Here is a 21,480-nt window from a genome sequence, read left to right on the forward strand (position 1 = left end):
CTGGGTGTCATATTTGTCTTCCCCTCTGAATCTGATTCTTCCCCCAAAGGTCACCTGACTCAAAAAGGACCCCAGGAGCCTACACATGCTCACCCTGGGGACGTTTGGGGCCTGGGGCTGAGCAGGTATGGGGAATGGTGTGGATGGCTGGAGGACAGGAAGAATTTTTCAAGGAGGCACCCCCCTCCTTTGTCTCCTTTTTCTCTCTGCTAAATCTTGACTCCCCCAAGAACTCAGCACTCTCCAATACTTCTTGGACCCCATCTTTGGGAGTCTTTCCATCTCTAGGTCCTGAAGCTATTTTGGATCCAGACGCTTTGGGGTTTGGGGAGGTAGGATAGGATTCATTTTTAGAGGGTGTCCACGTGCACACACATGTGGTCACTAGATTGACCATCTCATCTGGTTAGCCCAAGACTTTCCCAGTTTTAGTGTTGAAAGCCTCTTGTCCCAGTCCCCTCAGTCCCTGGCAAACATCACTGGCTGGTTACCTAAGTGCTGCCTCGGACCGTCACCCCAGGTTCTGCTTTAGTGACTGTTTACACCACCCAGGCAGAGGCCAAGAAATAGCTAAGGAAATTCAGTCCTCAGGGTCATGCCAGGGCCACTCAAACTGGGGCGGCGTGGAGCTCTGGATTTGGGGGTCAGGAAGTGCGCTTAGAAAAACTAGTCTGGGGTGGAGAAAGAAAGGCCATTGAGAGACATGGAGGTGGGGAGTAATGTGGGACAGGAAGCAAAGACAGCCCAGCTTCTATCAGATGGAGCCTCTGGTTGACCCTGGAGCCCTGAGTCAGAACCTCCCCAGACACAGACAGCAGGGGCTTCTTCTGGCTCTCATGTGCGGAGGCAGAGGCTCCCTAACTTCCTCTCTTCCAAAGTCCCCGTCTCACAACTGTGGTCAGAAGGCCCTTCCTCAACCCTGCCTTCCTGCTGCGGTTTCAGCCCATTTCTTTGCATCACATCCTCTGCCTCACAGCTACTGGGTCGGCTCTGCACCGGGCTTTCCTCAAAGCAGAGAAAGTGGGCATGCTGCGAAGGGTAAGGACCTCCATGACCACCATCACAGGCCGCATCTTTCCTGACAAGTGACAGAGTTGGCAGGGAAGCAGGAAGTCTCACAGTCAGATTGAAGGAAAGATGTTTCGGATATTAGCCCCTGCAGGAGAGGTCAAAGCGGGAGACTGCTTTCCCTCCAGGAAGGGAGAAGAGTTACTATTTGGGGGGGCTTTTCTTCCTTGCACATTCCTGGTTTCCCGTCCTGGCAGGGCAGGTATGAGGCATCACTGCCGCTACCTCCTCTCCTTGTGCTCAGCCTCTACTTTTTCTGTGTGTCTAAGGTGGGACCTGACAGCCAACTATGGGAAGGTAGGAAAGAGGTGCTGCTGACCTCTTTGACCAGTGCCCAGATCTTAAATCCAGATTCATGTGGCAGGGAAGCCACATGGGCAAGTGCAAGGCAAGTGGCTGGGGAAGGAGGCAGAAACTGAAATTCTGTGGGATACTAAGGAGATCCTTTGGACTTCAGCTTTTGCCAAAGGGAAGGGAGAACTGACTGACCTAGAGCTGAAGCAACCGCTTTAAATGAGGGAATAGATGCAGGTGCTGGAGGAGGGCCCTCCCCCTCCAACTTGAACCCAAGCCAAAGACAGGATGCCGTCCTCTTTAAGCCCTGATGTTACCTAAACCCTAACCCATAACTTAGCCACAGGTCTAACCTACACTTCCTATTAATCTAAAAATCTACATTATTTACACAGTGGTATAAAGATACCCATAGGGGCACCTGGGTGGCTCAGTGGGTTAAAACCTCTGCCTTCAGCTCAGGTCATGGTCTCAGGGTCCTGGATCAAGCCCCACATCAGGCTCTCTGCTCAGCGGGGAGCCTGCTTCCTCCTGCCTGCCTCTCTGACTACTTGTAATCTCTACCAAATAAATAAATAAAATCTTTAATAAATAAATAAATAAAGATAACCATATTCTGGCCTCTCAATCTGAGCCCATTTCCCTTCTTTGGCGTCCCTCCCTCCTTCTCCTGTATGACAGTTTAGTACTCTATCCAACTCTCCAGTCTAGACCTGCATCTGAGGCCACACCCCAGCCTACTCACTCCCCTCACTCCTTTCCTCTCACTGCACCTTCCTGGGCTCTTCTCATCTGGTCCCACCCCTGAGGAGTCTTCCTCCCTGCTAGGCTCTTCTGGAACACAAAGACTATTCTCCCCCACCCCAGAGTGAAGGGAGGGCTAGGACTTTCAGCCCCACCCTCAGCATGATGTGTCTTCCCCCTCCTCTGCTTCTTGGTACTTCCTCTCTGGCGGACTTAGACGACAGCAACCAGACCTGGGGCTCGGGACCCTGGAACAGGGGCAGGTCTGGGAATAGACTACACCACTCTGCCCTGGTCTTGAGACTGGCACCAGCTTCCCACCGGTACCCGGCAAAGCCTGGAAGTAAGTATCCTAGGAGTAGGGGAGTTATGAGGCAGGATACAACCGTGAGAGAAGGTGCAAAGGAATTTCCAAAGAAGGCCTGAGCAGTGGTTAAAAGGACGGGGGAGGACTTGTTCTTGTCTTGTAGCCTCAGACTCCTCCCCATCCTTGTTCTTCCTGGTGGGCCCTGGGCAGCTCCGGAGAGAGCTGGTCAGTGACTGGAGGAAGTCAGTGGGACTGAGGGGGCTAAGGGCCTGGCACGTGACAGAGAAATTAGGCTTTTGAGGGGTGCAGCTTTGGTAAGGAAGGTCCCCCTCCCCCATGTGGTTCTGGGTCTCGGAAAGGAAGGAGGCAGAAAGGGTATGAAAGTACTGCTGCTGCTGTTGCTCCATATTTTGCAATTGGGTCTGTGGGCAGGAAGGAGCCCCATGATCCAGTTAGAAAACCAGTCTTTGTGCTCTGCCAGGTCCCCTGAAGACAGGTCCACTGATGAAGTGCTGAAGGCAATATATCGCAGAGGTGCATCTGCCAATGCTGATCTTGGAGATGGACTAGAGTACTCAGGCTAGGCGTCAGGAAACGTTGGTCCCCTACCCTCATGCCTGTGTTCACCCTCACCCTCCAGGTCCTCGCAGTGGCCACAGACCCTACATCTTGGGCAGTACCTCCTCACTAGGGGTCATGTTCATCATTCCGTTGACTATCATCCTACTGTCAGTGGCGCTGGCTGTGGGGCTTCCCGGCAACAGCTTTGTGGTGTGGAGCATCCTGGTAAAGATGCGGAAGCGCTCTGTCACTGCCTTGTTGGTGCTGAACCTGGCCTTGGCAGACTTGGCTGTATTGCTTACCGCCCCCTTTTTCCTCTACTCTGTGGCCCAGGGCGCCTGGGGTTTTGGACTGTTTGGCTGCCGCCTGTTTCACTATACCTGTGGAGTCAGCATGTACGCCAGCGTCCTGCTGATCACGGCTATGAGTCTGGACCGCTCGCTGGCAGTCGCCCTCCCCTTCGTGTCCCAGAAATTTCGTACCAAGGCCGTTGCCTGGTGGGTGCTAGCAAGCATCTGGGTGATGTCCTTTCTGCTGGCCATACCTGTCATCATGTACCGCAACGTGGACTTGAGACAGGACAACCAGACCGGCTGCCTCCTAACGTACTCCAGCAAGCGAGCCAAAGCATTCCATCTGCTCTTTGAGGCCCTCACCGGCTTCCTGCTGCCCTTCCTGGTGGTGGTGGCCAGCTATTCGGACATCAGGCGCCGGCTGCAGGCCCGGCGCTTCCGCCGCAGCCGCCGCACCGGCCGCCTGGTGGTGCTCATCATCCTGGCCTTCGCCGCCTTCTGGCTGCCCTACCACCTGGTGAACCTAGTCGACGCGGGCCGGGTGCTGGCCGGCAGGGGCGCTGCGCCCATGGGAGACCCGCTGTTACTGGCGCGCCACGTGTTCATCGCGTTGGCTTTCCTGAGCAGTAGCGTGAACCCTGTGCTGTACGCGTGCGCCGGCGGCGGCCTTCTGCGCTCGGCCGGCGTGGGCTTCGTCGCCAAGCTGTTGGAGGGCACCGGCTCTGAGGCGTCCAGCACCCGCCGCGGGGGCACCCTCGGCCAGACGGTGAGGGGCGCCCCCGCGCCTTCCGAGGCTGGCCCCTCCGGGAGCCTCGCCGACTCCATCGACGCTCTCCAGTGAAACGAACTGAACTAGCCCTGGGGGTTGCTGGTGGTGGTGGTGCTACTGCTGGTAGAAGGACGCTGGCGGTCCTCGTGGCAGAATGTTCCCCACATTGGCCTGACCCAGTTTACCTCGAGGAGGAGGAGGAATAGAACAGGAGTGGGGTGGAGCGGAAGACGAGGGAGGGGAGGGGCGGGGAGGAGTGGGGCGGGGCAGGGCAAGTAAGGGCAAAGTGATAGCCTGGAGCAGCTTTTAGATTAAAACTGGTATCACGTTGGGTCAGCCCTGTGTGGGGCACGTGCATTAGGGGCAAGAGGGATGCTCCTGGCACTCTTAGCGGAGGGGGTCCTTCTCAACAGGTAAGAGGCACATCCTTTAGTTTCCCGTGATTTTCAGTTTGGAAAGGGACACAAAGGCACAGAAACCAGAATCCCCTCTCCTCCCCCATTCTGAAGCGCTGCAGATCATACTTAGAACAAGACAGGGCTACAGACCCTTGAAGGAGCTGACCAAGGAAGACCACCCATGAGGGCCTATCACTCCAGACTCCTTGAATCAGCGGATGTTCTAAGTACACTTAGCACTGCTGTGGGACTTCTACCCTGAAGCTTGTGATGGGTATCACTGTTACCATGACTCCAACTTCCTGCTACTCATCTTTGTCCTTTCAGTGTGCAATGTTCTAAGGGACTTTCCTCCATTTTCCAAAGAGGTTTCACTTGAAAACAAACTCATCAGATCTCAGTCCGTGGAATTCTGCACATCAGCTTTCTGCCAGTACCCAAAATACACTCTCATGCCCTCTGTAACCCTGGTCATTCTTAGGAAATTAAGATTCCTGTAAGTGAAAGAGTTAAGTCTTTCTTTCTGAGGGATGACTGTTGTTTTAGAGAGCCTGAGACTGGTTCTGGTCCAACTGCATTTTAGGAAGATGGTAGAAGAAGTGGCAGCAGTGTACTTTCGTAATCTCTCCTGTAAAGAAAGAGCAACTAGGAGAAAAACCAAGAATCCACGTGTAACAAACCTAGGGTGTCAAGATATTGCTCACAGACTCCAAATATGAGCAAGGAGCAATGAACCAGGGATGCTTCAGGACCCATCTAAATCAGCACCTGCTGAAGGAAGCAAGAGGGTATCTGAGGGACCTGAGAACAAGAGAAGCCCCAAACTGTCTACAGGTCTTGGCTGGAAAGCATGGGTCAATTTGACAACAGGGAGGGACCCAACAGATCATTTCCCAGGACTCTAGTGCCCATGCTGCCTTGGAAGCACAGAATAGATGCTTATTTAGTGTTTATTGAATGAATAAAGGTCAAATGACATTTTCCTAGCCAATATTTGTGGATGGGAAACAGGAATAGTCAAATCCTTATTTTGAGCCATGTGGCTAAAATTCTTTATGCTTCTGAGGTGTACAAAATGCTGGAATCAGGCTGGGAGGCTGAGGCAGTCCTCTTCCTGAGCTTGCGAAGAATTACTCCTTTCTAATACACTCATGATCATACTTGTGTATGGACACTCAGTTTAGCTTGGGAAGAAGCATCCTGCTGAGAGGCAAGGAGGTGTTCTGTAGCTATACCAGGAGCTGCTGCTGCTTCTGCTTCTTTTTTAATAGATAGAGGAGAGAAAGAAGGGGCAGAGGGAGAGGGAGAGAGAATCTTAAACAGGATCCATACTCAGTGCTGAGCCCAATGTGGGGCTCAGTCTCACCACCTTGAGATAGACCTGAGCCGAGATCAAGAGTCAGGCACTCAACCTACTGAGCCAGCCAGGTGCCCCCGGAGTCTTTTTTTCTTTTTCTTTTTTTCTTTTTTAAGATTTTTATTTATTTATTTAACAGACAGAGATCACAAGTAGGCAGAGAAGTAGGCAGAGAGAGAGGAGGAAGCAGGCTCCCAGCTGAGCAGAGAGCCCGATGCGGGCCTCGATCCCAGGACCCTGGGATCATGACCTGAGCCGAAGGCAGAGGCTTTAACCCACTGAGCCACCCAGGCACCCCCCCGGAGTCTTTTATTGAAGATCTTAGAATAGAGAGGATGGGTGGGGGTCTTAGGCTAGGGTGGCTGAGGGAGGGCCAGTTCGTGTCAAATCTGTGTTCAGGAAGTAGGTGCAGAGCTGCCCTTTGCCTTTGACCTTGATGATGCCCCGGCTGTAGCAGGTATAGCCTAAGGACTGCAACACCCGGGCTGTCTCTTCAGTCACCTGTGATTGAAAGGGTGTGAGCCTGGAATGTGGGGGTGGCCCTATCCCCTTCCCAACCCCGTGCCTCCTCACTTGGATCTTGCCCAGGACTCCTGTACTCTCCATGCGGCTCGCAACGTTCACCGTGTTGCCCCAGATGTCATACTGAGGCTTCTGGGCCCCAATCACTCCAGCAACTACAGGTCCGTGGTTCAACCCTGACAAGAGGTATGGTAAAGAGGGGCCCTGGGAGGTGGTGGGGGGAAGATTTGAGGAGGGAGAGAGGAGGAGGAAGCTCCAGGACTTATGGTGAAGGACCTGGAGATCTTAGAAGAAAGGAGAATGGGTCAGGAGGGGTGTGGCTTAGGGAAGGGGTAGCTGAGCCCCAGAGATCCTGGCCCAGCAGCTTCATGCTCTGCCTCCAGGGATGAGGCTGGAGGGGGTCCAGGGAGGAGCTGGAGAGTAGCTAACAAACGACTTGGGGGAGGAAGAGCCTAAGAAGGTGAAGAGGAAGTTCCAGACTGGCCCAGCAAGAGAGGGCCCTCACCCACACGCAGGCGGAAGTTGTTGAATGAGTGCTTATTGATGACATCCAGCTTTGATCCAAGGGCCACTGCAAACTCCACCATGGTGCCCAGGTGGCTGCAACTTCGCTCAGCATCCTAGCAATGGGCCGGTCCACCAGGATGGGGCAGTGAGGGCCCAGCAGTGCAAGCCCAGAGGGGGGCTGGTAGACGAGGAAGGGAGGTTGTACCTGCTGTGTGTCCTGTCCAGAGGTGGCGTTTAAGCCTGTGGCTGCCATGTAGGTGCTGCCGATGGTTTTGATCTTCTCTACCCCACTAAACTTGGGCTTTGAGAGCAGCTGTACAGAAAGGAGGTTGTGTCCCCAGTCTTTCTTACTCCCTCCCTCCTCCATCTCAGAAGCCCAGCCCCAGGCCTTTAGAGACAAAGGACCAGGTTGTGGGGTCAGGGAGTATGGCAGGAGGGAGAATGAATCATGGGAAGAATTGCTGGAGAGCTGGGGATCAGAGGAGGAGCGGCAGAGCCAGGGAGAGGAGCATGGGCCCCTGGCCGGAGAGAAGTGAGCAGGAGGGACTGGTGGGAAATTCTAGCATCCAGGACAAAGGGCCTGGGGGACCCTTGGAGCTGTCACCTCATCAAAATCTGCAATGATCTCATTGAGCAGCCGCAGACACTCTAGACCCTCGTGGTTGATGTTGGATTCAGAGTAAAATTCCTTAAAGTCTGGAACTGAGGCGAACAGGACACAGACACACTCGTAGGATTGGTGGTAGAGGTCCTGGAGGGTGGGAGGCTGGGATGAGGGAGCAAGCCACGTTCTTTCCCCCGTGGGTCTGCATGGGCCACCTTCCCTGTGTCCATACTCTTACTCCTCTATTTAAGAAGGATTGGAAAGGAGGGAGAGGGTAGGGCCAGGTTACCTGGATGTGTGACTCGGTAGTCAAAGATTGGGTCTCATTATGATTCCAGGAGAGATAGGGGTTTGGAGTCAGGGTCACCTCATAGCAATGTGAGAGGCGTCTCTTTAAGAACTGGGATCATATTAGTGGGAACTGTCTTTCTGTCCTATCTTACTGCTAATGGGTGTTAAGCCAGTTAACTCAGTTTACAAAGATAGCTTCAATATGGAAGATAAAATAATAGGGGAAATATGACAAAGGAAAAATAAAAGTAAGACAGGAAAGATGGAATCCTATTTGAAGTTGGTTCATAAAAGGGGTGACACAAAGTCCTTGTCAGTCCTAGGTTCTGGCTCTGGGCTTTCTAGCAGCCCGTGTGAAGACAGAAACAGGAACAATTACAAGAGTCCCAGTATAAATAAGAGTAGAAACCAGCGGAAGTAGATCTACTGCCAACCTTGAGTGCAGAGAGCAACTGGTGGGGACATAAAGCTGTGAATAGACCCTGACCTGCTTCTTTTAACATTCCTCAAGACAGGCCAACAGTATCTCCATAGCAGACAGGGATAAGTTCAGGCAGTACAGACAAAATGGCACTAATATGTGGGTGACCTTCTCTGATGGTCTGACTAGAGAGCATTTGAGGATGAAGATTAACATCTACCAATGGAAATTCCTGTGGTTGGAAAGTTCTGAGTATGTGATGTCTGATATGGTTGCCACTGGCCATAAGCAGCTCTTAGACACTTGAAATGTGGCCAGTGAGACTGAGACCCTGAATGTTCCATTTTAATTAATTTAAATGTAAATGGCCCCACATGGCTACTGGCTACCATCCTGGATAGTGCAGGTCCAGAGGGCTGGGTGTATGTTCTCCATACATCTCCCATCAACACTCGAAGAAGCTTCTGGAAGGTATGGAGTGGCCATGAGTTGGAGAAGCACCCTTCTAAGTAAGTACTTGGAATGCAGAAGTTATGTGCTCAGCAGACTAAGCCTAAGAGCTTATGAAAACAGAGGCATCTACCTGATAGGGACAGGGACTGAGCGGCCACCCAACCCAATATGGAGGAGTCCAGAGATGATGGGCTGAGGGCCAAGATATTCATCCAAAATTAGTCCCTGTGGCATCTGGGGCTCAGGAGTCAGGGGTGGGAGTCACCTCATTGCGCCGGTTCTGGCCGATGAACTGGGGGGCCACGTGTGCGGGGAGCACATTCTCCAGCAGAAGCCGAGTCAGGTTCTCCATTGTCTCTGTCTCCTCCTGCTCCTGCCGCAGCTTCTTCTTCCACAGAAAGTCCAGGCGGCAGTAATACTCGTTCTGGCAAGGTCACCAGGGGCCCAAGTGGAGACACAGTGCAGGGGGAGCCTCAGCTCCTGAGTGTTCACCCCCAACCCACTCCATGATGCCTCAAACCATACCACTCCCCAGTCTAGAGAGAAGGCCTAAGGGCCAACTACCCTGGGGAGGCTACCTTGGAACTAGATTCAAACCAGACAGACTTGGCAGCAGATTTTTTCTCATGGGTGGTTTTCCTGGACTTGAGGTGGGAGGGACGAGGGAGGGAGAATTTGAGGGCACCTCCCTTGGGGAGTGAAGGAGAAAGAAAGGGAGCAGGAAGGTTCACTTAGAAGCTTCCGGTGGACACACTATTTGGGCTCAACCCTGAAGATGTAAGATTGAGGGAAAGGGTGAGAGAGACCAAGTCACAAATAAGGGGACCCCGCTTCCCCCTTTAAAGGGAAGCTCTGGTGGGTTGAGCTGGGTGACTTACCTGCCGAGCCAGGACAAGGAGGGTGAAGAAGAAGATGAAGAAGGAGATAGCTCCCATGAGTTTGGGCTCCTTCAGCACCCCTGGCCTGAGGAGGCCATGGATCAGGGTTGCCCCTTGCCCTGCCCCTTCCCGATGGCCTCCTCCCTACCCCCAGTGCCCATGTAACCCTTAGCCACCCTCCCCCTTTCAGCTCAGTGAGGTGAGGACAGCTCTGGGCACCTCTGTCCCATGGCGATGCGCACCTGGAGTCCAAGGGATCTGGATAGAGGCGGGCGATAAGGCAGTCAGACAGCCAGGCATGGGAGTGCAGGAAGAGGGAGCAGGAGGCTCCCAGCCACAGCAGGAGCAGCAGCAACTTCAGCTCAAAGCTCATGTGCAGAAAGAGGGAGCAGGACAGGAACCCCAGCACGCAACAGTGCATAGAGTACTGTGGGGTGGGGTGGGGCTGTCAAGGGGCGGGGCATATGCCACATGCCGGGGTGGGACAATATCACAGGGCTCCTGTCCCACCCCTCCCAGGGCCCAGGTCCTATCTGGGGACAAGGAGTGTCATACACACAAACACACACCAAATGTCTTTTATATCCATCCCAATTCACAGGATGGAATGTTTTTCAACTAAAGGGGTAGCAGACGGGCAAAGGCAGGCTCTGGATAAAGTGATTCAGGGCTGTGAGGAACACTCACCGGGACACTGATGAGAGGCAGGGACCCAGGGAGCTCCCAGGAGAGGTTGAAAGCCACGGAGGACACATTGGGAGCCCGGGAAGGGCAGTTTGATGCTGCCGGTAAGAAGAGCTGCAGAAGGAGGTGAAGAGCTGAGGTGGGCAGGCGGCTCCTGGGGCCCCGTGGTGGCTTGTGCTGGGTTTCGGCTGACCTAGGATGAGGGCCAGACTCCTCCAAAGGGGTAGATCCTGCCATGTCTGGCTGGTGAGGGAGCCTTAGCGCTGGGGTCCTTGCTGGGCAGTCAGGGATGGGAGGAGAGGGTGCCCTGAGTGCTAGTCTGCCAGTGGAGCCACTGTGTGATCTCTTGCCAGCCAGTTAACCTCTCTGGGCCTCAGCTTCCTCTTCTGCGACTTGGCTAGGGCATGATTCCTAAGGTGTCTTTCAGGGATAGAATTCTAGGAGTGACTGTAAGTTCTGGAAAATCCGCCAGACTCGGCTACAATATCACAGTGAGTGAGCTAAACAACGAGTATCTGCCTACACAGAAAAGATAGGAAGGATGTCCACCAGAGAGTTATGAACAATTATACAGGTGGCAGATTAATTTTTTTCTTTATACTGCATCCAACATTGCCAGAATCCCCTGGCCTCAGTGCAGCTGCTCTCCCAAATCCAGGGGTCCCCACTCAGCCTCTTATGGGTCCAAAAGGCCCTGATGGGGCTGCCTGGGGCCCCCTCTTGCCCTCACCAGACTGGTAATAGCCATGACAAAAACGAGGAGGATGGTGGCAGTGCCCAGGGCAACTCGCAGTCCGGGCCGTGTGGCCACCAAGCCAGACAGTGTGGGAAGCCAGTGTAGCATCTTGGGGCCTTTCAAGACACACTTCTGTGGAAGGAGCACAAGAACCTTAGCCAGGTGGCTGGGCTACCCCACCTCAGGCCAGGTCATGGTAAGGGCCCAGCTCACCACTTCCACCCCCCAAGCCCACCTCACCGTCAGGTGCTCTGAGAAGCAGACGAAGAGGAGGAGGAGGAAGAGAAGGAAGGTGATGCTATAGGTGATGGCCAGAGCTGGGGGCCTAAAGGGAGACAAGAGTGAGTGAGGCCTTGAAGGGTCAGAAGATGCTCTGTGTGCTGGGAGGGTGCTGTGCACCCTGGCTGGGAGATGTGGGGAGGAACAGTCCTGGGGATCTGAACTGGCCCCCACTGGGGTCTGCGCTGATAAAAGGCATTGCATGCCAATGATCCAGGAAAGCCGAGGGAGTGTAGGGCGGTGGTGGGGTGGGGCAGGAACAGTACTGGAAGGCGGCAGGGGGCTCATGAGGGGCTGAGGCTGCATTAAGCCAGTCTCTGAGCCTTCAGGCCAAAGCTCTTCCACCTGGCTGCGTTTTGGACGAGTCCTTGCAGCCCCTCCCAGCCATGGGGTAAAAATGAGGACCTGCTTCCTAGGCTCATCTGCTATGAGATTTGGGCTTCTCAATGAAACAGAACCTGTTTCATGGAAAAGTGATCAGGACCCAGAGATAAGCATGTGAAAGTGCTCAGATTCCGTAGACAGTCCACAGGATGTGTGATGGTAAAAATGAAGGCTGTGATTATCACTGCTTCCCCAGAACACATACTTCCTCTGTGGCTCAGCGTCTGAAGCCAAGGGGAAGTGGGTAAAGGAAGAAAGTGTGGGTCAAGGATCAGCAGGAGCCTGGTGGTCCGTGTCTGAGACTCAGGGCCACCCTTGCCTGGGGCTCTCACCTGTTGGTCACCAGCATCTGGATGATGAAATTGGAGAGGAAGACCAGGAAGGTGCAGGCTGCATAGTATTTGAAGGCGGGGAGGGCAGAGAGTCGATACTGGAAGGACAGGGGTCAGTGTGGCGGCAGGAGCGACCAGGGCTGCCGGTAACCTTGGCAGTGTCCACTGCAGGCAAGGAGCAGGTATCCCAGCCTCCCATTCAGTCTCAGGTAGTTGCTACAGCTCTCCCAGGAGCCGGCCTCCTCCCTCCCATCCCCACCTAGTAATCCAATCTATAGGGTTACCTCCATTTGGAGAGAGGCACAAGGCCCTCAACCTAGAATCACAAACTGAGCAGAGCTGAGGGGTGAGGTATGACCATGGGGCTTGCCAGCTCTCCAAGGCCAGAAAGGCCTTGGAACTAAGGCTAGAAAATTCTCCCCTGCCACCCCCCACACCTACCTCTTTCTCCAGCTCCTTCTCTCTGAAGTACAGTGTCAGTGGGCTGAAGTCCTTTGACTGCTTCCATTGTCTGGCGGGAGGTGGGGGGCAGTGAGCCCCAGAGAGGAAAGGGCAGGGCAAGGTGGGTGGGGGGCCGTGGTGGCCAAATGTGTGTTTTCCTGGGCTGGAGCAGAGAAGCTGCTCCCTTCCTGCTGGGTCATCAGGGGAACACACCCGTTTGCTACCTGGGGGCCCAGCCCCACACCCCTCCCAGCTGCCTTCTGTTCTCCATACTTCTGAGAGTTGAGCTGTTCGATGACTTGGAAGAACTTGGCATCCCCAGTATCCAGGTCTTCATCTAGTCCTCGGGGGGTACGGCTCCTGCACAGTGAGAGCCCAGTCTGTCACCACAGGAGAACTTCCACAGCATGTGGGCAAAGCAGGAGCAGCCCCCCTAGGGAGGATGGAGGCAGGTCACTCAGACAGAGATGCTGGGGCCTCCTCACCGGTCCAGGCTCCACTGGGGGCTGAAGGAGGCAAGGGCCTTCTCCTGTTGGGAGAACACAGGGAAGCGGGGAGACCAGGCAATGCTGAGCATCCCTGAAGCCTCTCTAGGGTGAGGCATTCCGTATCTATACACGTCCTTGGCCTTGAGCATCTGTTGTGTTTCCCCTGCTTCTGATGACTTCCTCTTTCCATGAAATCCCACCTGCCCTTAAGGGAAGGGTCAAACCACATTTATTCCTTAAAGGTTCTTCCGGACTCTTCAGACACCCAGGGTTCTTATGCTCTTATTTCCCCAGTTTCTACCACTTAATGAGACAACCCTGTAAGTTTGAGGGGTGGTCATCTTTCCTAGGGACAAACCAAATCCCAAAGGCGGAGACTTGCCTATCCCCTCAGCATGCCCAAAGATCCTTGTTGGTTTAAATTGAGGGACAATGCCAAACATTCTGACTCCCTTGTGGTCAGGCTGAGCTGGGGCGTGGTGGGAGCAGAAAACAAAAAAACCTAGAAGGAAGGGAAGGAGGAAGGAAAAACCCAAACCTGGTCACAGTCATTCTTTTCTGCAGTAAAAGGAAGGCATGCTGTGTGCAAAGAATCAAAGGCAAGCAGACAAGTAAAGCCCCAAGAAAGAGAGCGAAGCACAGCGGCCGCTGCACAGGGCCAGGTGTCTGGGGACCATTCTTTCCTGCTCCCCTGGCTTAAGTGAAGGCAGCAGGGTCACAGGGGGCCACATAGTCCCCACAGACCCAAACTTGGCATATAGGAGAGGGAGAGGGGAGGAGAAGGGAGATTAAAAGGGATGTTCTAGGTAGGAGCCCATCTATGCATCTCGGTCTGAGCCTAACTTTTTCCAACTACCCACCTGCCTCTCTACCTTGCTCAATGCCTATATGTTATTCGAAGGCAGGGAAAATGTTTTATTCATTTCTGTCTTCTCAAGAACTAGCTTAGCGCCTGCCATATGGTAAGTGGTTTAAGACTGTGGAAGGATGGATGGATGGATGGATGGATGGATGGATGGATGGTATATACTAGTATCAACCATGCGCCAACACCCCAGAGGTCCCCATTGTAGGGGTAAGCTGATGTGATTCTCAGGTTTTCTAACATCTGACTGAGGGCTTGGCTCTTCAGGGGGTGGGAAGTGAAATTCTGGGCTGGTGAAGCCCTGACTTGGGAGATACCCTTGAATTAGGGGTTCCTAACTCTCTACCCTGACACTTCTTAGCCTGCACACACTAGTGGGGTCTTGGGGAGGTGTGGCGTGGGTTCCTGGGGGCATTTCACCACAGGTATTGCACCCAACACTGTCTCACAGTCCCTGGGCTCCCATCAAAGCCCGCCCTCTACTCTATCTCCCCCTGGGGGGCTTCATCCTGCAGGGGTCAGAAGGGTCTTGGATTCTTTCTTCCTCTCCTTCCTGCCCACTAAGCCCTTCTGGCCCTTCCCCTACTCTATGTATGTTAAGGCTCAGTATTAGGTATTCTCCTGAACCACTGCTGCCAAGGATCCCCCCGCCCCTGCCCCAATCCACAGTGCTCACTGATCTCTGGCCGGCTTTCCTGCTGGGTGGGTGGGGTGGGGAGATAGAACACAGAAAGTGTACTCTGAAGTCATCCCACATACCCAACTGGGTCTACCCAGTAGAGAAGATTCTGAGCAGAAGATCTGCAGAAAGGTGGCTGGGAAAGTTTGGGGAAGATCAGGTGAAGTGGAGGAGAGCAGGCTGAGGAAACTACTCCTGGGGCAAGCCTTTGGGGACACGGCCTCAGTCCCTGCAAGAGAGGGTTCTGGCACTTGTTACCAAGCACCAACCCTGAGAGCCAGCTAGTCGGGGAGATAAAGGCTCCTGCATCAGCTAGTGGGTCACCGATGAGCTGAGGGTCACTGATGAGTTGATCCTGATGACAAGCACAGGATCAACCAGGAATCCACCGTGCTCTGGTGTCCTCTCTTCCCTCTCTCCCTGACCCCTGCCTGCTCAGGATGACTTCCTTCAAGGCCATGTGAGATTTTCACTGTCACCTCATTTTATCCTCACACAATGCTGGAGAGTGGGACAAGAAATGATTTGCCCCCACCTTCCTAGTCCTAGTGGGGATGAAAAGAGAGGGTCCAATCTCAGGAATGGAGTTGGACAGAGACATTTCCCAGTGGGAATGGCTGTAAGCCCTGGCTTCAGACCCAGGATGAGTGTGGGCTATACCTCTGTGGTACTGATGGAAGGGGGTTCCCGAGTGGAGGCTGGGGAACAATGGACATAGATAGTGTCTATAGGATTTTGTATCTCAGGTGAGCTCAGAGGGCAGTGATCTTTGCCCTTTCTTTGGAAGGAAGGGCAAGGAAAGGCCTGAACCAGGGACTGGGGCAACCAGACAGTTCAGGGCCTTGGGATGTCATCAAGTGACTCACTGGTGGTGAGGACAGGGAAGTCGGGAGGGGCGGTGAGGTTGGGGTTATTAAGTATTGGGCTCAGATGGAGGTGCACTTACTGGGAGAGGGGTAGAGGTGGACACAGGGCTCTCTAGGTGGCTCAGGTGGGCAAAAGGCTTGGCCGCGCCCCAGGACTCCAGGTAGCGCGTCATCAGCAGTGATGGACGCATCTTGGGGCCCTCGAGAGAGGACAGCAGCCCTCCTGCAGTGCCCTTCTCATCCTCCTCCTCAGCCTGGGGCATATGAGAGCTGAGAGTCAAGATCACAAATGCATTCTACATTTTCCCCACACCCCTTAGAAGGTTGGCTCTCCACCCCCCTGATGCACACACTGGAATCCAGGAATTCAATGTTTGGCATAGGAGAAGAGATCAGGCCTGTCAGCTGTGGGTGGTTAGTACAGGCCAGCCCATGGGGTCCAGACTGGGCTTTTACCCGGGGATCGATGACGAGGTAGGTGGGCTCCCCTAGCTCCCGAAGGTATGGGTCCCGGTGTTCCATGGATACATCCTCCACAGCGTAGGCCCCTGCTAGCAAGGCCAGGGTAGCCCCTGTAATATGCACTCGTCTGGAAAGAGGGGTCAGTGAGAGTCAGAAGGGAGGGCCTGCAAACCTCTCATTTTTTCCCAGGGTCCTTCCTGGAGGTCTGACTTTAAACAAGGCCCTGTGCTCCCAGAGGTGTCTCCCAGTACCCCTCCCTGCACATCAGGATCTCCCTGAGCCCCAGGTAGGATTGTGCTCATTTTAGGGAACTATGAATAGGGTGGCAGCACGTGTGAGGCCCGGGTGGCTACTTCCCGTGGCCTCCTGCAGCCCCACATCTCACCCTGGCACGCCACCCGCCTCCATGTGGTTGGCCAGCGTGACATCATGGGACCAGACGTCATACTGCCACTTCTGCAGCCCGATGACTCCGCAGAGCACGCTGCCCGAATGCACGCCCACACGCATGTTGATGTCCACGCCAGTGGCTGCGCGGAGTTTCCTGAGCAGGGTATGCAGGGGACAGTCTGAACGCTGCCATACACCTCCCTCTCTCCAAGAGGTCCTCCAGTACCCTGCCTGCTCCTCCCCCACATCCATCCTTGGGTAGCCCTCCTGCCCGCCCACCTGAGCTGACCTGATGGCCCGGCACATGTCCAACCCCATGCGCACGCAGTTGATGGCATGGTCGGGCAGAGAAAGTGGGAGCCCAGAGACACAGTAGTAACAGTCTCCCAGAATCTTGATCCGCATGCATTCATGCTCCTGGAGTGTGTGTGTGTGCAGAGGGAGGGGGGGCACCTGGTTAGAGGTCAGAGGAGGCACGAGGGGGCTGGGACAAGTGGGAGCAAATGGTATTCCTGAACAAATTCTGAGGTTGGAAGTCTCTGGGTCAGATCTAGGGATTCCCTTAACTTGATATGGGGCTGGCTGAGGTTGGTGGCTGTCCCCCAGCTTTGGCACGTGTAGGGTGTATTCAAATTTGAGCATATGAGTGTGGCCTCAAAACTGCAGTTTTCTGGGGGAGACCCAAGATTAGGTTTGTTGGGGGGCATCCCTGGGGTCTGAACAGGAGGCAGTATTGGCCTGGACTGATGTTGCATGAGGCAGAGACTTCCCTTGGAAAATCTAAGATTAAAACATCTGAAAACCTCTCTAGATTTGGTTGTAGTGTCCAGAGACCCCCTACACTGAGGACTTGAGCATGGTTAGGGGTGTTGTCATTGGGGCATTTGTGGGGCATTGTTGAGAAGTCTCTCCAGGTTTGAGGTGTGTGGTGAGCAGCTCCATACCTGGGGTTGTTTGAAAGGATTTCCTAGTTCCATTGGGATATCTTCCATTAGAATACATGGGCTCTGAAATGGGACTGGGATCATAGGTGGCAGGAGTTTCCCTTGTAAAGGGTTCTCCAGGGTGGGCATTTGAAGGTCCCTGGGTAGGGAGGAAGGTCCCCTCTGACCTTCGCAATCTGGTCGAACTTGCCAAAGAGCTCGTTGAGCATGAGCACCAACTCCTTAGGGGAGCATTCACTGGCCAGCCGTGTGAAGCCCACGATGTCAGCATACAGCACGCTGGGGAGGGCAGAAGGTGTCAGTGGGGCCAAGATCTCGGCCCATCCCCCCTTCCCCTCTGGCCATCCTCTCTCATACCTGACTCCCTGGTGCCTCTTGACATAGAGGCTGTGGAAGTTGTTGGTGCTCTCTGGCCGTGACCCCTGTCCAGCCTGAAGCCGTGCCATGATCTCTGCCTTCATCTCTCGGGCCAAGTAGGCAGGAAGGATGGATAAGAGTAGGTGTTCCTAGAGGAGATCACTATGAACAACCAGCTTCTTGCAACCTAAAGCCAGCCTCCCAACAATCTAGGAGCTCACCCACTTCCCCAGCCCCACTAGTGTGCCCCAGAGTACTCCCCCAGGTCCTCCCCATCACATAGAGCTGGGCTTCAGCACCCATCCTGCACTATACACCTTTAGGGACTGAACTCCCAGCACCAATGCCAGAATTAAAGTTCTTCATTTAGTATCATAAAAATGCTTTTACAGGGTGCCTGGATGGCTCAGTGGGTTAAGCCTCTGCCTTCGGCTCTGGTCATGTTCTGAGGGTCCTGGGATCGAGACCCGGCATCCAGCTTTCTGCTCAGAAGGGAACCTGCTTCCCTGTCCCCTGCCTGCTCTCTGCCTACTTGTGATCTTTCTCTCTCTGTCAAATAAATAAAATCTTAAAAAAAAAAAAGGAGTAATGTTAAAAAGAAAAACTGCTTTTACAAGCTTCAGGGTTTTTGAGACTTAACTCCCCAAGGTGGGTGGTAGCCACGTTTTACAAAGGAGGAGAGAAAAGGGCAAGTAGCTTGCCCAAAGTCATTCGCCTTGCAAAGGAGCCCCCTTGTGTGATATAAACAACTCCTTTCTCAAACCCTGGTCCCGCCTAGCCTCCCAGGCCCAGCATACCTGGTGCTTCTTCTCAGTGTCCAGCCTCCGGCGCGAGTGCAGGGACCGAAGGGCCTCCCGGAACGTGGCGCGCAGCGCACGCTCCATCAGTGCCTTGTGATAGGCTCCAGCCACGTTCCCGCACAAGAACAGCACGGCGTTTGCTGCCAGCTGGGGGAGAGGATCAGCCTTAGAGGGTGCTGGCCGCAGGTGGTGGGGCAGTGGTTACGCGTGCAGCTGGAGTTTCTCCAAGAGGATTGAGTAGGACTCCACAGTTAGAGACCTAAGTATTTCCAGGCAATCGGTGCCACACTGCCGTGCCCGTAGGGGACGCTTTCCCGGCCCCAGTATCCCTGCTCTAGACTCAGTTGTGCACCAAAGAGGCCTCCTAGGTCTAGAAACCCTTGCACACACGTTTCCTCTGCCTGGAATACCACCCCACCATCTAAGCCCCTCCGCGGCCCCCGAGCACAAAACCACTCAAGCTCCAATTTTTACATTCTCTGTGAAGGTTCTGTCATTCAAATCTGTCCCCACAACTCTGGTCCCCTGGTGAAGTCCCTTCCCCGTGGGCCCAGAGGCGTCTTCTAGTGTCTGCAGCTTCTGGCTGCAGTGATGTACCAGCTCCCTGAGGGCACCGTCTGGGGCTATGGGTCTGTATCCTGTGCTTAGTGTGGCGCCCTGCCGTGGAGTCGCAGCCCGGCGAGAGATCAGCGCATGCTCAGAGTAACCAATAGCGGCCAGTAGAACCAGTCCTGCGCGCTGCCGGGCCCCTGGGCGCATCCTGTGCTACGCACATTCTCACCTGTGGCAGCAGCGGCGGCCGGGAGTCAGGCTGAGGCCCAAGGTACAGCCCAAGGACCAGCAGGTGGGACAGTGATGAGGCAAGGCCCGCAGCTGCGGCATCCCGCATGCCCAAGGGCAACATGGCATACACAGTGAAGATGATGAAGAGAAAAAAGGACACCTGGGGAAGCAGAGGCACCGGAAGCTGCTGGCTACTCTTGGCCTGGGTGTGCTCCTGCTCCCTGCTCCACCTGCCGCTCCTCTTACCTGGTCCCAGGCGCTCACCAGGCCCCCAGTGAACAGGAAGCCATGGCCTAGCCCAAGTAGCGCTGCCCACACGAGGACCGACAGGGGACGTGTCCAGCGCTGCAGTCGTTGCTCACGGGAAGCCAAGCCCAGGAGAAGCGAGAAGCCACCCAGTGCACACAGCACAGTGGTCAGGAAGCCCGGATCTGAAACTAGATCCTGTGGGGAGGGGGTGCTTGTGGCAAGACTGGAGTGTGGAGGTTGGGGAGCTCCTCCAAGCTAAAGAGCAGGGAGCCCCCCAGGCTGCTTCTGGAAAGTGTCTTTAACTCAAGACAGAAAAGGAGACAGGGCATTTGGGCCGGCCATTCAGATTAGGCTGAACCATAGGAAGTTGCCAAGAATCTGTTTTTAATCTACAGAGCCTGCTGTCTCATATGATTCAACCTAATATCTCACTGGCAGCCGGGATGGGGAAGGCTTGGGCCATCTACCCAGAGTCTACCCCTATGGCGCATTTGTGAATCCGGGACCTTTCTGAGCCTGTTTTCTTATCTGTCAGGTCGGAATTAGAATACCATCCTCGGGTCCCCATGCAAGTGAAAAATCCTACCTCATGGAACACTTAGGAATGAGTGTATCCAAATCTGGCCAATTTGCTTAAGGAGATTTCCTGCCCTGAGCACAGGTCTGGGAGCAGCCCCTCCCAGCCCCAAGAAGTGCTCTAGCAGCAAGGGGCACCTGGAACCTCCCTCTCGGCAAGGTGGGGAGTAGGGGGGGAGCCCTACACTTTCACCACCCACCTCTGGATGTGGACCTCCTGCCCCTGTCCCTCTCCTGTGTCTCCACCTCATTCTGGACTTCCAGGTGGCCCAGCAAGAACTGGTCAGTTTAGTGGCTTCCCCAACTTGCCTCCGAAAAGCGGAAAGAAAACTTGGAGGAAGATATTTCCAGAAATGGAATCGAAGACCCCCTTTCTCAAAAAAAAAAAAAAAAAAAAATAAAAAAAGAAAAATAAAAGAAAGAAGAAATAAAAAGAAAAGAAAAGAAAAAATAAAGAAACTGGAAATGGCTTTATTTGGGGACTAAATGTGAGTGGGATGGAGGATGCCTTCTGAGAGCCTATGGGTACAGCTGCCCCACAGCCCCTCTGAGAGAAAGAAAACCAGGAAACGGATTCCCACGGGGCCCAGTGTAATTTCCCTTCTGGAAAATTGGAAAACCCGGTGTTGAATTCACTCTAGAACCAGTAGATCACAGAAGCTCAAAAGGTCTGTCAGTACCCTGAGAAAAGTTAAAAGCACCCAGGGCTCAGCTTTCTCCCAGCGGCCCAGCAACTATGGACCAGAGAGGTGCAGTGACTTGTCCAGGGTCACTACATTTTCTAGCAAGGCTCGGTCCTTCCCTCCTGGGTTCCAGCAAAGACCCCGCCCAAAGTCCCTACCCAGAAAACGCCCTCTAGGCGGTGACCCTCCCACCACCGTCGGGAGGGAGCCCCGCACCAACAGAAGCAACCCCGCTCACCCTGCCGCTGGCTGACGCGACAGCCAGCATCGCCAGGAGCGCGCAGAGCACGATCACCAGCAGCAGCAGCAGCAGTGGGTACTGCTGGCTCAGGCTGTAGTAGGTCTCGTAGAAGAGATCTTCGCTGGGGGGCGGCCGGGGACTGAAGAGGCGAGCCATGGTCCTCCCTGCCCCGGTGCCTAGCCGTGGTAGAGGGCGGACCCCGGGGCTGAAGAGGACCAGGTGTAGCGTTACTGCCTGTGGCGGGTCCGGACCCCAGCTGTGCCTCTCTCACTAGGTCCAAGCCACTTCCACCCCGTTTCCCCAGCCTCGCGGCAGTCCCATCCGCCAGGCACTCCTGTAGCCTCCCAGCCTTTTCTCAGTTGGCTGTGAGAAGACTGCCCCATCTTTCGCTCCTCCCCCCTCAAACCCAGACCGCAGAGATGCCCTAGCAAAAGCCTCGTCTCCGGGAGAAGCAGGATTTGGGATTGAAGAAAAGGAGCCTCGAGGTCCTCCCTCCGCCCCCCAAACTCACTGCCCGCGATTCTACCGCAGCTTGAATGGGCCAGGCCCGAGGAGGGAGCCCAGGACAGCTGGTGGTGGAGTCCCGATCGACCGCCGAGAAGCTAGTGGCTCAGAGCCCCGGGCAGCAGGCGCTTCCCGCCCGGCGCCGGGAGGGGGGCTCCCCTCCCACTTCCCCGACGGGACTGCCCGGCCCTTTCCCGTGCCGAGGCGGACTCCCCAGGCCTCCTCCCTCCCTCATTGTCTCCCCTAACACCGTCGTAGCCTTCGCCTTTC

The 21,480-nt window shown here is 54.6% G+C and overlaps 2 protein-coding genes across 7 annotated transcripts; one reads left to right on the forward strand and one right to left on the reverse strand.

The window, feature by feature from the left end:
• Positions 1-622: 622 nt before the first annotated feature.
• On the forward strand, positions 623-5,412 carry LTB4R (leukotriene B4 receptor). Of its 2 annotated transcripts, XM_032343939.1 has the most exons (3): positions 623-1,038; positions 2,324-2,449; positions 3,054-5,412. In XM_032343939.1, the coding sequence occupies exons 1-3, from the start codon at positions 720-722 to the stop codon at positions 4,106-4,108; spliced, it is 1,500 nt and encodes a 499-aa protein (XP_032199830.1). In that variant the 5' UTR covers positions 623-719; the 3' UTR covers positions 4,109-5,412. The 2 variants fall into 2 exon arrangements, with proteins under 2 accessions (XP_032199830.1, XP_032199831.1); XM_032343940.1 differs by lacking the exon at positions 623-1,038 and having other exon boundaries at positions 2,127-2,449.
• A 399-nt stretch (positions 5,413-5,811) lies between these two features.
• ADCY4 (adenylate cyclase 4) lies at positions 5,812-21,480 on the reverse strand. 5 transcript variants are annotated; one of them, XM_032343950.1, is made up of 26 exons: positions 20,704-21,475; positions 19,204-19,401; positions 18,956-19,117; positions 18,172-18,321; positions 17,375-17,523; positions 17,185-17,296; positions 16,363-16,490; positions 16,069-16,227; positions 15,678-15,810; positions 15,302-15,475; positions 12,809-12,852; positions 12,597-12,683; positions 12,324-12,393; positions 11,883-11,980; positions 11,128-11,212; positions 10,882-11,019; positions 10,155-10,265; positions 9,710-9,894; positions 9,468-9,552; positions 8,855-9,013; positions 7,425-7,571; positions 7,026-7,133; positions 6,819-6,933; positions 6,365-6,489; positions 6,103-6,292; positions 5,812-5,881 (listed from the first exon to the last, which is right to left on the reverse strand). In XM_032343950.1, the coding sequence occupies exons 1-25, from the start codon at positions 20,860-20,862 to the stop codon at positions 6,140-6,142; spliced, it is 3,234 nt and encodes a 1,077-aa protein (XP_032199841.1). In that variant the 5' UTR covers positions 20,863-21,475; the 3' UTR covers positions 5,812-5,881; positions 6,103-6,139. The 5 variants fall into 5 exon arrangements, with proteins under 5 accessions (XP_032199841.1, XP_032199840.1, XP_032199845.1 ...); XM_032343949.1 differs by having other exon boundaries at positions 6,103-6,489; positions 20,704-21,476; XM_032343954.1 differs by lacking the exons at positions 18,956-19,117; positions 19,204-19,401; positions 20,704-21,475 and having other exon boundaries at positions 6,103-6,489; positions 17,375-17,536; positions 18,172-18,259.

This window comes from Mustela erminea, chromosome 5 (genome assembly GCF_009829155.1).
Source record: "Mustela erminea isolate mMusErm1 chromosome 5, mMusErm1.Pri, whole genome shotgun sequence".
NCBI lineage: Eukaryota > Metazoa > Chordata > Mammalia > Carnivora > Mustelidae > Mustela > Mustela erminea.